The sequence below is a fragment of the Bombyx mandarina genome, chromosome 03 (genome assembly GCF_030267445.1).
Source record: "Bombyx mandarina strain Sakado chromosome 03, ASM3026744v2".
Classification (NCBI taxonomy): domain Eukaryota; kingdom Metazoa; phylum Arthropoda; class Insecta; order Lepidoptera; family Bombycidae; genus Bombyx; species Bombyx mandarina.
This window is the reverse complement of record NC_143210.1, coordinates 1,687,896-1,701,369: the sequence shown is the minus strand read 5'-3', so window position 1 is coordinate 1,701,369 and position 13,474 is coordinate 1,687,896. Positions and strand designations below refer to the sequence as shown.

At 34.5% G+C, this 13,474-nt stretch overlaps 2 protein-coding genes across 2 annotated transcripts; one reads left to right on the top strand and one right to left on the bottom strand.

Annotated features, from left to right (window-relative positions):
* Nucleotides 1–932: 932 nt before the first annotated feature.
* Nucleotides 933–12,994, top strand: LOC114250865 (heat shock protein 60A). The gene is made up of 3 exons (XM_089736356.1): nucleotides 933–1,111; nucleotides 5,499–5,642; nucleotides 10,900–12,994. Exon 3 carries the CDS (start codon nucleotides 11,035–11,037, stop codon nucleotides 12,751–12,753), a length of 1,719 nt encoding a protein of 572 aa, XP_089592482.1. The 5' UTR covers nucleotides 933–1,111; nucleotides 5,499–5,642; nucleotides 10,900–11,034; the 3' UTR covers nucleotides 12,754–12,994.
* Adk2 (Adenosine kinase 2) lies at nucleotides 1,861–8,420 on the bottom strand. Its single transcript, XM_028184910.2, has 6 exons — nucleotides 7,533–8,420; nucleotides 7,205–7,369; nucleotides 6,903–7,046; nucleotides 5,764–5,953; nucleotides 4,988–5,158; nucleotides 1,861–4,144 (listed from the first exon to the last, which is right to left on the bottom strand). Exons 1-6 carry the CDS (start codon nucleotides 7,544–7,546, stop codon nucleotides 3,779–3,781), a joined length of 1,050 nt encoding a protein of 349 aa, XP_028040711.2. The 5' UTR covers nucleotides 7,547–8,420; the 3' UTR covers nucleotides 1,861–3,778.
* Nucleotides 12,995–13,474: the final 480 nt, after the last annotated feature.

The following is a 13,474-nucleotide window of genomic DNA, read 5'->3' as shown; positions in this document are numbered from 1 at the left end:
CGACACGAGAACCCTCTCATCGTGGCCGCCGGTAACTACATTCCCGATCCTGCGGACAGAATGGAAAGCAGTCGACGTCGCCCAAAACGCGTCATCTCGGATCCTCCCGATCCACTAACGGTGCTTTTAGGTACTTCAAGCACCGGTCACCGTTCTCGTCGAACCCGTCGCTTGCGACGAAGGGCTCGACGAGTAAATTAACTCTCAGACACAGCCCACTGAGTTTCTCGCCGGATCTTCTCAGTGGGTCGCGTTTCCGATCCGGTGGTAGATTCTGCGAAGCACGGCTCTTACTAGGGTTCGTGTTAGCAACGTCATCAGGTTTGAGCCCCGTGAGCTCACCTACAAACGTTAGGGTTACACTGAAATAGCCTCTCAAGGCTCTCAGCTTAGGTAGGAAAAAAAAAAAAAAACAATACAACCAATAGGTAGCAATATTTTTTTTAGGAGATTTATGGCCTGGTAACTGAGACCTTTAAGTCATGTCTTATTTTAATGGATATTCTTAATTTTATGAAAAATTATATTATGGAGTGAAATGAAATGAAAATGATTAATTTGAGACATGAATCAACTGGGATGAAATTAAATGAGATGATATGAGATGAAATCTAATCTCAGTAAAATGGTGGTCATTTACTAAGATTTTTTCAGTGGACTTTTTGGAGGATCACGAGAAGTTACGTCCAGCGGCTTTGTTTCATTTTCCCACATTTGTGCACTTTCACAGATATTAAGCGGTGAATAAACCACCATTATTACACATTTAAACCCGATGAAACACTAAATAGACAAAATAAAACAAATCACACAACTTCACTCATCGCGTTCCCGCCAAAAAGTCCAATAGGTAGCAATACCTGCTATTAGCCATAGATAATTCACTTAATATCTACCTACCCTGTTCTAATAAAATAATTTGTATTTATAAATTGAGACTTTGAGTTTCGTTTAATGCATAGAGTAAGTGGTTTAATGTTTTAGCAGCCTGGATAATAAAGTTATTAACAATATTCGCATATTTTGGTAGCGTATTCTAAATATTTGCAACGAAATTTATTGTGTAATGCGTCTACAACCGTCAAGAGCTGAGGAAAATATTTAAAATGCGGTAAAAGCCCTAATAATTTATATATCTTTTTTTTGCCACCATCGATAATTGACATACGTTATAGTAATAGTTCTGTTCTCTAGCGTGTTAGCTAGTTTAAAATATAATAAATTTAAACAATCAAATATTGGAATTTAGAAGCTAAGGCAAGCTTGTTAAATACCTACGTATGTACTACCAGTGCGAGCATCCGGACGATGACGGTGAGCTCGAAGCGTGCCCGCGTAGGAAGAACTCGCGGCGAGATCTCATAGCGGTGCTGGAAAGGGACCTCCCCTTGCTGACTGTTGTCGTCCGCATATTAGAGAACCAGAGCTCGTAGGAGGCCATGGCCAGGTTTTGTGACCTGGTCATCGCGTTTTGTGAGGCTGAGGAGCGCGAAAGGGTGTAGGATTCCTCTTCGGCTCTTCAGTGCAAAGGCGGGCTGGGCGGAGCGAGCGAGAAGCGCCCACTCACGTCGTTCGGGATATTCTCGGAGATGGAATCCCGCAGTATAATCAAGACGGGTACCGGCGAAGGGGACTTTCGGCGCGCACTGCGGTACCGTAGGTTTGATGTAAGCGGTGTGGAGGGATAGGATTTAGTCGGTAGTCGGTTTTGCGGGGCGAGTGCCTCACGCGCCTTTTTCAAGGCGCCGAAGCTCGACATAACCAGGTCCGTTACCCCTCGACTGGGTATCCGTTAATATTCCCCAGGGTTAAAAAAAAGGATTATTCTAAGACGAACTCTGAGGAAAAAAAACTCGAAACTTGTATATAGGTTAAAAAAACCTATTTCAAAACAAAATTTATTGACACATTTTAAAATAATAAGTACATACATTAAATTGTATACATTCACTATTATTATAATATTACAGGCTTCCAAAACCTAAAACAAACATATTGAAGACTGGCTGCTGTTTGGTGTGTAAAAATAAAATCTGCATTGACACAAAATCTGCACAGATTATGCGTAGATTTAATCTAGACAACGTGACATATGCTGGTTGTATAACAAGGAGTATTAGCAAGCTGATGGACAGTACCAAAAAGTTCGCTGTTTATGAAACATATCGCTGCATGCCATTACTTGGAGATGAAAGAGCCACTGCACCTAATTGGGTGATACATATGGTACACTACACAATAGTGTTCATATGATATTTAAAACATATATCCTTGCAGTTTATGATATTTTAAAGAATAACATGAAAATATTACTCATTGACAAAATTGTCACTATAATTATATATTAATTAGAAAAGGTGTTTATGTTGATCATAATGATAAAAGTCCTTTTCTACAATTTTTTTCAAAACTGATTAACAAAACAAATGAATAAGAGAGTTACTTAAAATTCGAATAATTATATTTATCTTATTGTTAATTTGTGCCAAAAAATGGAACTGATGTAGTTATATAGCTTTCAAAGACATTATAATCTTAAAAGTAAAATAATATATAATAACATGAAAATAGTAAATTATTTTGTTTTCTTTTGTTTCAGAATATAATAAGCATTTCAGATCTAATTTAATACTTCTTGGTTTCTATTAATGATAAATTGAAGTTAATATTTTTCAGTCATGGGCGGTTGAAAACTCAACAAATCCACACTTTTGCATATATTTTGAGAAAATGGCTTTTATCCAAAACTGCCACCTTTTTAATTGAGTGTTTGGTAATAAGTCACTAGTTTTTTTTTTGTCTAAAATCACTAACTCTTGTAATTTACATTAAAAAAAATGGTTCATCACTACTTAGTGAACACTATACTGGACAAAATAAATAACTAATCTTTGTTAGATTACGGGAATTAAGAAACTAATTTAACTTTATGCTTTGTAGTTCAGTAAACAGTTCCAATATGTAGCACTGGTGTGATTATTCTGGATAAAAGAATGTCAAAGGAAACACCAGGAAAGTTGTAAAGTGCTAGTTGTAAATATGCTAGAATGCAAGGCTAGTGCCTTTGATTTTGAAGTTAATAAACAAAATAAAAGTCTGATTAACATTTGGGAACTGTTTAAATAAGACTCAAGAAATTATCAAGATGTGTGCGAAATAAGTGTAGACAAACAGGATATGCATTTGACTTTTAGTAGGTATTTAATGATGTCAAACACATAATATATATTATGGCCAGCCACTGAATCCGTTACTTGTATAATAGATAAAAAATATTGCATAGGTATTTGAAATTAATTATTTAACACAAAATTAGCATATCGTCTTCTCGCATTAAAACTGTATAATCACAAAAGTTACCAAATTTTACAGGAGAGTGTTTTAAAGGTTTAACATATGATATTTTTAATGTTAATCATCTTTGCAACATTTATTTTTTAGTTATTACCAGTTGCATTATTTGTCTTTTAAAGTAAGATAAATTATGTACTAATTTTGTTAACAGCAGTCAAAATATAAGTAAATTAAAAAAAACACTAAAACTAAACTACGCTCTTTTGACAGTATTTATGAGAAAAATACTGGTACCAAATGATTCCGCATATTAACTCAATTTCGAATATTTTTGGAAATTGTAAACTTTGAATGCGAAAAGATGATATTTCGATTGCTTACCTAGATTTTTTTCGCCACTAGTAAAATACCCTATTTAACAACCCTAATTAATGTTCAACAACTAATTGTATAATATTCGAGTTTTAAATGTTTGGTGCAAAGATCAGTCATTGTATTCGCTGGGTCCGCTGAATGTGCAGCCCGGGTGCTGGATGACATGCGTGGCACAGTAGACAGCGCACCGCACGCAAGCGGCTGGCTCGCGGTTCAGCACGAGCTGTGCCAAGTATCCACCAGTAAAGGCATCTCCGGCACCATTTGTGTCAATGATACGTTCCCTCGGCAAAGCCTCGACCGGTATCAGGGTGACTCGTCCGCTCTGTACCAGCACGACGGGTTGGCAGCCCTGCGTGATAACCACGATGCGCTCGCGGTTCGCGTTCAGCTTGGGCATGCTGGCGATCCGTAAAGCGATCTCTTGCACGTCGCTCGAATTTATGTTGAATGCCTTCGCGAAAGCGTCTGCCTCCTGGAATTTTTTGAGAAGGGATCATTCATTCCACTACAGAAATTTTAGTCACTCTATAAATATGATCTCTCAAGGAAAACATCTTTTTTTAATGCATTCATTACGGTACAGTGTTTTTTAGTTTATTTTTTAACAGAATAGCCTTTTAAAAATATGAATCTCATTCCAAATGATCTCTGTTAACTTTAATACGATACTTTAAATATTTTGAACAGTCGTCAATTGAAATACGCACTTTCTCCGATATATTTACACGGAGACTTCATAAATGGGAGAATCGACCTTCAATAATTAGTGAATGTAGCACCACCAATAGCCCACAGATATCATAACAAGAAGGTCCAAAGTATTTGCATAATAGAAGGTATAAAACCTTGTTTGTATTGTGCAATAGTTATCCCACTCTTCAAATCGGAACATGGCTGTTCCGAGGCAGGAAATATACATCAAAAGTTTGGTAAATTGTGATTTAGTTTTACTTCGCTTGTTAAAGCAACAAAGAGTTGTTTACATATTATATTATAATTTTAATTGTTGGATCCTTTTTGTTTCAATCCAATTTACTTGTTGAATATTTATTCCTCCATTCCAAATAAAATAAATTGTTTTTCGTTTTATTTTTATATTATAATAATTCTATATATTCTTATACCAACATACTACTCTATATGGATTTGTGAAATTTAAACATTAAAGTAAACAATTTTCTTCATTGTACCGTTTGTATTATTTATGATTAAAAACGGTACAATGTTAATAGGTAAAAAATCACATACCATAAAATGAACATTTTATTTATTTACGACGTCTATAACGTATATGAATAAAATTTAAAAAACTTACCGATTCATTCCCGAAGAGCACGTCGACATAAGGGAGAAGTTTCTCGAGCGGTTCCTTATAGAACTGCGAGACAAAGGGCGCACTCAAGTTCATAACAAACGTATGTCCATTATCGTGCGCATGCTGGGCCAATAACAATATCGACTCCGGAGAAACTGCCACAAAGAAACCCTGGAATATTAAATATAATTTGTCAAAGTAGTAATTTTAGCTCTTATGTATGATGTTGGATTGATAGATATTTAAGAATCCAAAACATTATCATGTGATTAAACCAAACAAAGAGCAGAAAGGTCGAACTCATTATATTAAATTTTTAGCTTTCAACATCATCATCAGCCTACAGTCATCTACTGCTGGACACAGGCCACTCCCAATCCACTCCATCAAGCCCCGTTTTCAGCTCTCCTCATCCACATCATAAACTTTAGCTTTTGCTGACATTGAATTATGAAATTTTTCCATAATTGTATAACATTTCTTGATATTTAAATTTCTTTTTTACTTTTAGCTGCCCTGTTGCTAAGGTGTATAGCAAGCCCACATGGATAGGTATCAATATCCTGTGTATGTCTGAGTAAAGCAGTTATATATACCAATTTGAAGTGTACAACAACCGTTACATAATACAATGGACATATGACGATGGATTAAGGTGAGTTAAATGTGAGTGCTGTCATATTCACACTTAACATAAAGTGGGTCGTGAGCTGATTCATCACAATAGCAATAAGAATAAATAATTGAAAAACAAAAAAATCACAACAATAACCCACAGAAGCATAAAAGAACTTCGCTGCTTCAATGCTTTTCTTGCATTCTTCTTTCTGTAAATGATCTGGTGTGAAGTGTTGTGCAGCACCGAGATTGGCGCACAGTGAGCGATGTGTGCCAGTTACTAGCACTGCACATGTACCAGTTGCTACCTCATTTGATACTTGATATTGAACGTGGACTCCATCTGCACTGGAATAATGAAAGCAGTGGGTCATTTAAAGTTAGGAACATAATTTGTCCGTTTTTTTAAATATGTTAATACATACATACACCACAAAAACAACTACGCTTTTGTTTCTAAAAACAAAATGTGTTGTCTAATGTAAATGTTTATGAATATTTGCATAGAAAAAGAAGAAATCCTCATTTTCAAATACCATTTAAGGTAAACACCCCAATCATTTTATAATAACCTTATTGTTATATAATTCATATCTTAAAAGAATACTTTCAAAACATTATTTAAGATACAGAGTCAATGGGTGAAAATGTTATCAGTATTATAGTATAGTTGAATTCTGTGTCACAATTATCTCGACAGCATGTTTCTTGATATTGCATCATGCTTCACAATGTGTGGCAAACATATCTCCTCTTTACACAGAGAATTATTGTTATCTTATGTCAATCATTTTACTGATAATTTTGAAATATATGTACTTCAAGCAAAATACAATACAATAAATATAGTTATAGAAACTAAAATCCAAAACTCTGCAGACCTTAGGTGGCATATTTTCAGTAAGCTTTCTCCTATTAATATGATGGTTATTTAAAAATTGGTTTTAATTTTGGGGGAGCCAACATTTAATTGAAAATTTCTTGGAAAAACATTTAACTGAAGAAATATCTCTTCAATTTTTTAGATTAGGCTATAGTATAATAGATTTCTATAGCAAAAACAGTTATCAGATGCTATTTAAAAGATGGCTACTAAGTCTGAATGATGTTGCAAGTCAAAATTTTTGTAAATTATAAATGTCTTAGTTATATACATAATTTTAAAGTATAAATTATAATTATTATAAATATGTTATAAGCTTATTGTGAGTGAATAGATTTAATACTAAATCTAATAAATAATATAATATAAAAATAATATGCACCACAATATGAGAATAACAGCTAAATTACTTACATTGCTCTCTCCTTTAATAATTTAGCATATTCATCATTTCCCACACAGCCAAAGTAAGTACAAATATTTGGTTTCTTTAGAATCCATTGTGCTACTCTTAATGAATTCTGAACGCTTCCACCAGCAATATACTCTGCATTATACCTAAATATAGAAGGCAAAGGTTATGAAATTTAAATCTCTATTTATTTAAATTCTTAGAAGTATGGTATTTAACAATTTACTATAGCAGTAAGGTATATTAACTACCTCTTATAATAACTTTTAATTAATTTAGTTTTTGTATTTTTATTCACAATTACTTGTCAACGAGTTCCGAGTAGAGTGGCATGTGTTTTTCTTCAGCCATAATGGCATCGTCGGGGTGCAGGTCATACTTCTTCAGCAAGTCCTCGTCAACACTGGCGGATATGTCCAACAAAGGATTCCCTATGCCCACTAATAATCCTTCTTGGTCACATATGGAACTGTACAGAAATTAAATTTAATCAATGTTGAAATAAAATTATCAAGATCGAAAATGCAAAAGCGAAGAGCTACGGATCTAAAAAGTGTAATTTTATTTAAGCACATGTTTGAAAAATTGATTTCGTATTTATTCAACTAAAAATAAATTTATGGGGTACTTACTCAGAAACGTCCATTATGTAATACAAGTTATGTGGTCGTAAATCGTACCAAAACTAAAATGTTTTCACGAGTTTACCGCACTCGAATGTCAAGATAAAACCACGTAATATTGCTATCAACACGTGTTTTTAATTCGATAATGCAAAACTAGCAGTCTTGACAAAAGTAATAAACATTATAGATTAAACACGCATAAACATAGGTTATTTAATAGTGAGATTAATTACAAACGTCAAAACCAATCTGAGATTGCAATGTACCTACGGAAATTAAAACAGGGAGTCGGTTGATGCATTGGAATTTGTTCGTAGTAGAGCTATATTAAAAATTATTAACTTTCTCACTAAATTTTCTGCATAACGCTGAACACTGAGGACTCTAATAATCACACTCCTCTATAAGGGACTTTAATAACAAAATTATCGAAAAAATATATGGTTCCAGGGAAGCGTTAATAGTTATTGCGCAATTACTGCTGGGAAGACATTGTGGTGTTGTCCGGATGGGTACCACCAGCCTGCTTAATTCTGTAACAAATTTAATGCATTCTGGCTTCGATCAATAATACTACTAGATTCGCGATTAGCGCTTCAAAAACGGCCCGAAAAATAAGACCACAAATAAATTTGTGGTCTTATTTCAAATTAGTATGGTCCAATCATAGCCAACACTAAGACGTCAAAACGCTGCAATGCGCGTTCAAAAACTGAGTAAAAAACCACCGTAACACCAAGGTTTTGGAAGGAATATCTTTTTTTGGTAAATTTATATTATTAAGTGTTTTTCATAAAATAATAAACACAATTATATTGTAAATAAAACACAATTTACGAATATTGTAATTGTTTGGCCAATGTTTGCAACAAGGCACCAACTATTGTAACAAACATCACCAATTTTTGAACAGGGAATGCATAGAGTAGTTTTGTTATTTTATAATGTTATTTTTGTTTGTAGATTTCCTAGTAGCCCCTTGTCGCTGTGCACAATGGATATATATTGTCGCGAAAGAAAGAGAAGAAATATAGAACCCTTATAAAAATTCTAGAATTGTTCAATGGTGGTGGCAAATCAATGCAAAAAAGTATTAAAAAAACTTTATATGTATGTGTAAATATTTTAAGCGTATATGCTGAAAAGGATTTGTTTTCTGGGGGAAACGAACACAGCCATAAAATAAGCCTAAATGAAACTGATTATAGACAAATTCATTGATATAAGATTACATTATATTTGTAAAAAGAAACCGCTCATATAAAAATGACTTCTAAAAGACAGCTTTATAACAAACTGAATCTGTTTAAAGGTAATTAAACCTACATTATTGTTTTAATTACTTCTGTATAAAGAATACGTGGAAAACATGTATCGTGTTTCCTTTCATATTTTTTTTACTTTATTCAATTTTATTTTTTATCACCTATTTGTTGTAATAGCGGCAATGTAAAATATTATCTACTACTTTTTTGAATCGGTCAAAAATAGTTGCGACCATACAAAACAAACCTAAAACAAATATGTATATTCTGCAACTCTATGTCTTTCAATACTTACTGTGTTCTGAGCATTGAAATGTAATACCAAGAACTACATCTAGTTCCACAATACAATAAGCACGAAATTTTAAACAAATATTTTTAACCTTATAAATTAGGCTTTAAGTATCATTTTAGAATAAATATTTTTGTACTGATGTCTTTTTATGTTCAAGTGACATTTTAAATTTATTCCTTAATATTCTTTTTCTGACGAAAGGACCTAAATGCATATATTTTGCAATGGTAATTAAACTTTATGTTTAAGTATTAAGGTTTAGAATAAACTGAAGTCGTTAACATTATTAAACTTTTTTCTAAGAAATGAAGATGTTTTCGTGTCTGCAAACGTGGCCACTGGAGCGTCTTATTTTTGTTCCTGATCTTTAATCTAGTACTATTATTGATCGAAGCATTCTGGTTTGAAGACTGGTACACACAGGTCGATTTAGCTTGCAACCTCGTCTCAAGGTGGATCGAAGAATTCACGTAGAATTTAGAGCTCCTTCGGTAGTAGGTAAATAATAATAAAACTGTGCTGTAAAAATCATCCACCCATCTAAAAAATTAAAGCTTATTTCAAATAAGTCTTGTATTTATACAATTCTAAACAACAACGTTTCATCTGACATTCGGAGATCTTCAGTTAAAAAGAAACTAAACTCTTTGCCTTTGTCGTTCTGAAAAAATATATGATACGAAATATTTTATTTTATTTGTTCCAAAATCTAAATTCAAGTGTAAAAATTGGTTAAAGTTTCACAAATAATTTACTAGCCGGTATTTGTAAGTACCGCTGATTACAATGAAGTATGTAGTCTAAATGACAGTTATGTAACAAAAAACATTTTCGAAATACATTAAAATTTTGAATCTTCACGCCAAATTAAGGCTTTGCGCTTTTCTTTTATCGATGCTACCATATTCTCTGGTATTAAATGCCTCTAAAATAGTAGAATTTAAAATGGAACAGTCAGATTTTAATATTGAAAAGTAATGTAAGTAAGCGCAAAGTAAAAGTAAATGTTGAACGGTTAAATTCGAGGGGATTGGGTTCTGAAAGTGAGGGGCTATTTAAAAACACTCTGCTTCATGGTTAATATATATTTTAAGCACTTTGTACACTATTACACCATCACAATATTTAATTTTATAAAACTTTAAGATTTTGCACTGTCCGTGTCTAGATCAGAAGTTCTAGTCATAATTGAAGAGAAGACAATCATTTGTTTTAAATATTTAAATAAACATTCCAATATTCGAAAACTATTATTTCACATGTGACAAGTGTTGCCTGCCATTACACATATATTCAAACTCCAACAGTAATGAATAATTTTTAAACAGAATAGTATAAAATATTTTTATTTTTTATACTCGTAATAAATATTTTAAAGTGTAATTTGTAACTCAAGCCTAAAATACATAAATCAGGCCTATTTAATTAGATAGCCTTACGCATGAACACATAACTACCACAATTCAACAAAATCAACCACATTAGTGAATTGTTCCATCACATCTCGTTTCGTTAAGTGAACTCGGTCCTCAAAATTATTCCACTGTTCAATTCGCATCAAGTGTTGACATCAACTGTTGTGATAGCGGTACGAAGCAAAATTTGTCTCTACTTTTTCGCGAAAAACAAAATCAAATGATTTATTTGCCAGAATTTTATTAATTTGATTGAAATTACGATTTCTACACATAACTAAGTTCAGATTTCGTTCAGAAAATGAATATAAAGGTCACAACATCATTTGATAAAAAAAAGTTCTTAAATATATTAATGTACAAACGAATGGGAGTTACTGAAATTCATTTCTTGGCAGCCCCACTAGTATTTCATAACCTACAACCGGAGGAAGATCACGTTTTACGAACCCGGCTAGAATCTTCGAGAAATAAGGTTTGCAGCAGTTTGGACCTTAATTGAAATACTGCTAATATCAAAACAATTTTTAAAAATGTTGCGTCTACCTCGTGTTATTCGTCAAACTGTTTCTCTCCATAAATCATATCAACTTTCAAGATTTTATGCCAAAGATGTGAGGTTTGGCGCTGATGTAAGAGCTCTCATGCTGCAGGGCGTTGACATCCTAGCTGATGCCGTAGCCGTTACAATGGGTCCAAAAGGTAGAAACGTTATTTTGGAACAATCTTGGGGGTCCCCGAAGATCACAAAAGACGGCGTAACAGTCGCCAAAGGTGTTGAACTCAAGGATAAGTTCCAGAACATCGGTGCTAAGTTAGTACAAAACGTAGCTAATAATACCAACGAGGAGGCGGGAGACGGAACTACCACTGCCACAGTACTGGCACGAGCAATCGCGAAGGAGGGCTTCGAAAAAATATCAAAGGGTGCTAACCCGATTGAGATAAGAAGAGGCGTGATGCTCGCCGTAGATGCCGTTAAAGAGAAACTTAAAGGAATGTCGAAACCCGTTACAACACCCGAAGAAATCGCACAAGTAGCTACCATATCTGCTAACGGGGACACGGCAATCGGCAAGCTCATTGCTGATGCAATGAAGAAGGTAGGTAGAGATGGAGTAATCACAGTGAAAGATGGAAAAACCCTCACCGACGAGCTTGAAATCATTGAGGGTATGAAATTTGATAGGGGTTACATTTCACCATACTTCATTAATTCTTCTAAAGGTGCCAAAGTCGAATTCCAGGATGCTCTGGTACTCTTCTCTGAGAAAAAAATTAGCAATGTTCAAACGATTATTCCAGCATTAGAAATGGCTAATCAACAGAGGAAGCCTCTGGTCATAGTAGCTGAAGATGTAGACGGAGAGGCACTGTCCACTTTGGTTGTTAATAGATTGAAAATTGGTTTGCAAGTAGCTGCAGTTAAAGCCCCAGGCTTCGGAGATAACCGCAAGTCCACCCTGAGTGATATGGCTATTGCTACTGGTGGTGTTGTATTTGGTGACGATGCGAATCTCATCAAAATTGAAGATGTCCAACCATCAGACTTAGGTCAAGTAGGTGAAGTGATAATTACTAAAGATGACACTCTGCTATTGAAGGGCAAGGGTAAGAAATCAGACATTGACAGGCGTGCTGAACAGATTCGAGACCAAATTCAGGAGACAAACTCTGAATATGAAAAAGAAAAATTGCAAGAACGTCTGGCTAGACTAGCATCAGGTGTGGCAGTCTTACATGTTGGTGGTTCAAGTGAAGTCGAGGTTAATGAGAAAAAAGACAGAGTTAATGATGCCCTTAATGCCACTAGAGCTGCAGTTGAGGAAGGTATTGTACCTGGAGGTGGTTCTGCACTCTTGAGATGTATTCCAGTATTAGAACAACTCAAAACAGTCAACAGTGATCAGGCCACTGGTGTAGAGATTGTAAAGAAAGCTCTGAGGATGCCATGCATGACAATAGCAAAAAATGCAGGCATTGATGGTTCTGTTGTTGTTGCTAAGGTGGAGGATCTTGGAGATGAATTTGGATATGATGCCCTCAACAATGAATATGTAAACATGATTGAAAAGGGCATCATTGACCCCACAAAGGTGGTGCGGACAGCCCTGACCGATGCCAGTGGTGTTGCATCACTGCTTACTACTGCTGAAGCTGTGATCTGTGAAATTCCACAAGAAAAAGAGCCTAACCCTATGGGTGGCATGGGAGGTATGGGTGGAATGGGTGGTATGGGAGGCATGATGTGATCTTCATAAAGTGGACATCTTGAATGCATTTATGAATACAAACTGTTACAAATGTACATGGGTATTTACTATTCTTTAGTGGTCTGAATTGAATTGCAAATGCAGTGAATGAAAGTATTTTGTTTAGTGTATGTTTGAGCATAGAAGGCAGTCTGTCTTGTTAGAATTATTTAGTTATTATAGTTTGCCTGCAGTTAGAGCGAACAGTGTTATTTTTAAAATAAATATAATGTTTTTATAAGAGTCTTTTACTTAATACCATTCCTATGTTTTAAAAACAGAGTTATAATGCTGTATAATAGTTACTAGACTCATCACAACGTGTGTACTGCATTTTAAAGACATGCTTAAGTCTGTTGTATTGTGCAAACCACCACACTCCAACAAGGAATTGCTTATTTTTATTGTTTAGATTCGATAACGAGCTCACGGCCCACCTGGTGTTAAGTGGTTACCGGAGCCCATAGACACCTATGACATAAGTTCTAAGTCACAGTTTAACAGTACAACGGCTGCTCTACCCTTCAAACTGAAACGCATTACTGCTTCACGGTAGAAATAGGTAGGGTGGTGGTACCTATCAGTGTGGACTCAAGACGTCTTACCATCAGTAATTACGCAAATTATAATTTCGCGAATTTGATTTTTACTGCACCTTCAACATGAAAGTCAATCGTGAACAATTGTTAAGTACGTATTTCATTAGTAAAATTGCTACCTG

What these genes read in the sequence shown, in the direction of transcription:
- Adk2 (XM_028184910.2), bottom strand. An exon ending in TACTCGGAACTCGTTGACAA is followed by an intron (nt 7,047 to 7,204) that starts GTAATTGTGAAT and finishes TTCTATATTTAG; the next exon opens with GTATAATGCAGAGTATATTG. An exon ending in TGCTCTTCGGGAATGAATCG is followed by an intron (nt 4,145 to 4,987) that starts GTAAGTTTTTTA and finishes AAAAAATTCCAG; the next exon opens with GAGGCAGACGCTTTCGCGAA.
- LOC114250865 (XM_089736356.1), top strand. Translation starts at nt 11,035, where the DNA reads ATGTTGCGTCTACCTCGTGTTATTCGTCAAACTGTTTCTCTCCATAAA.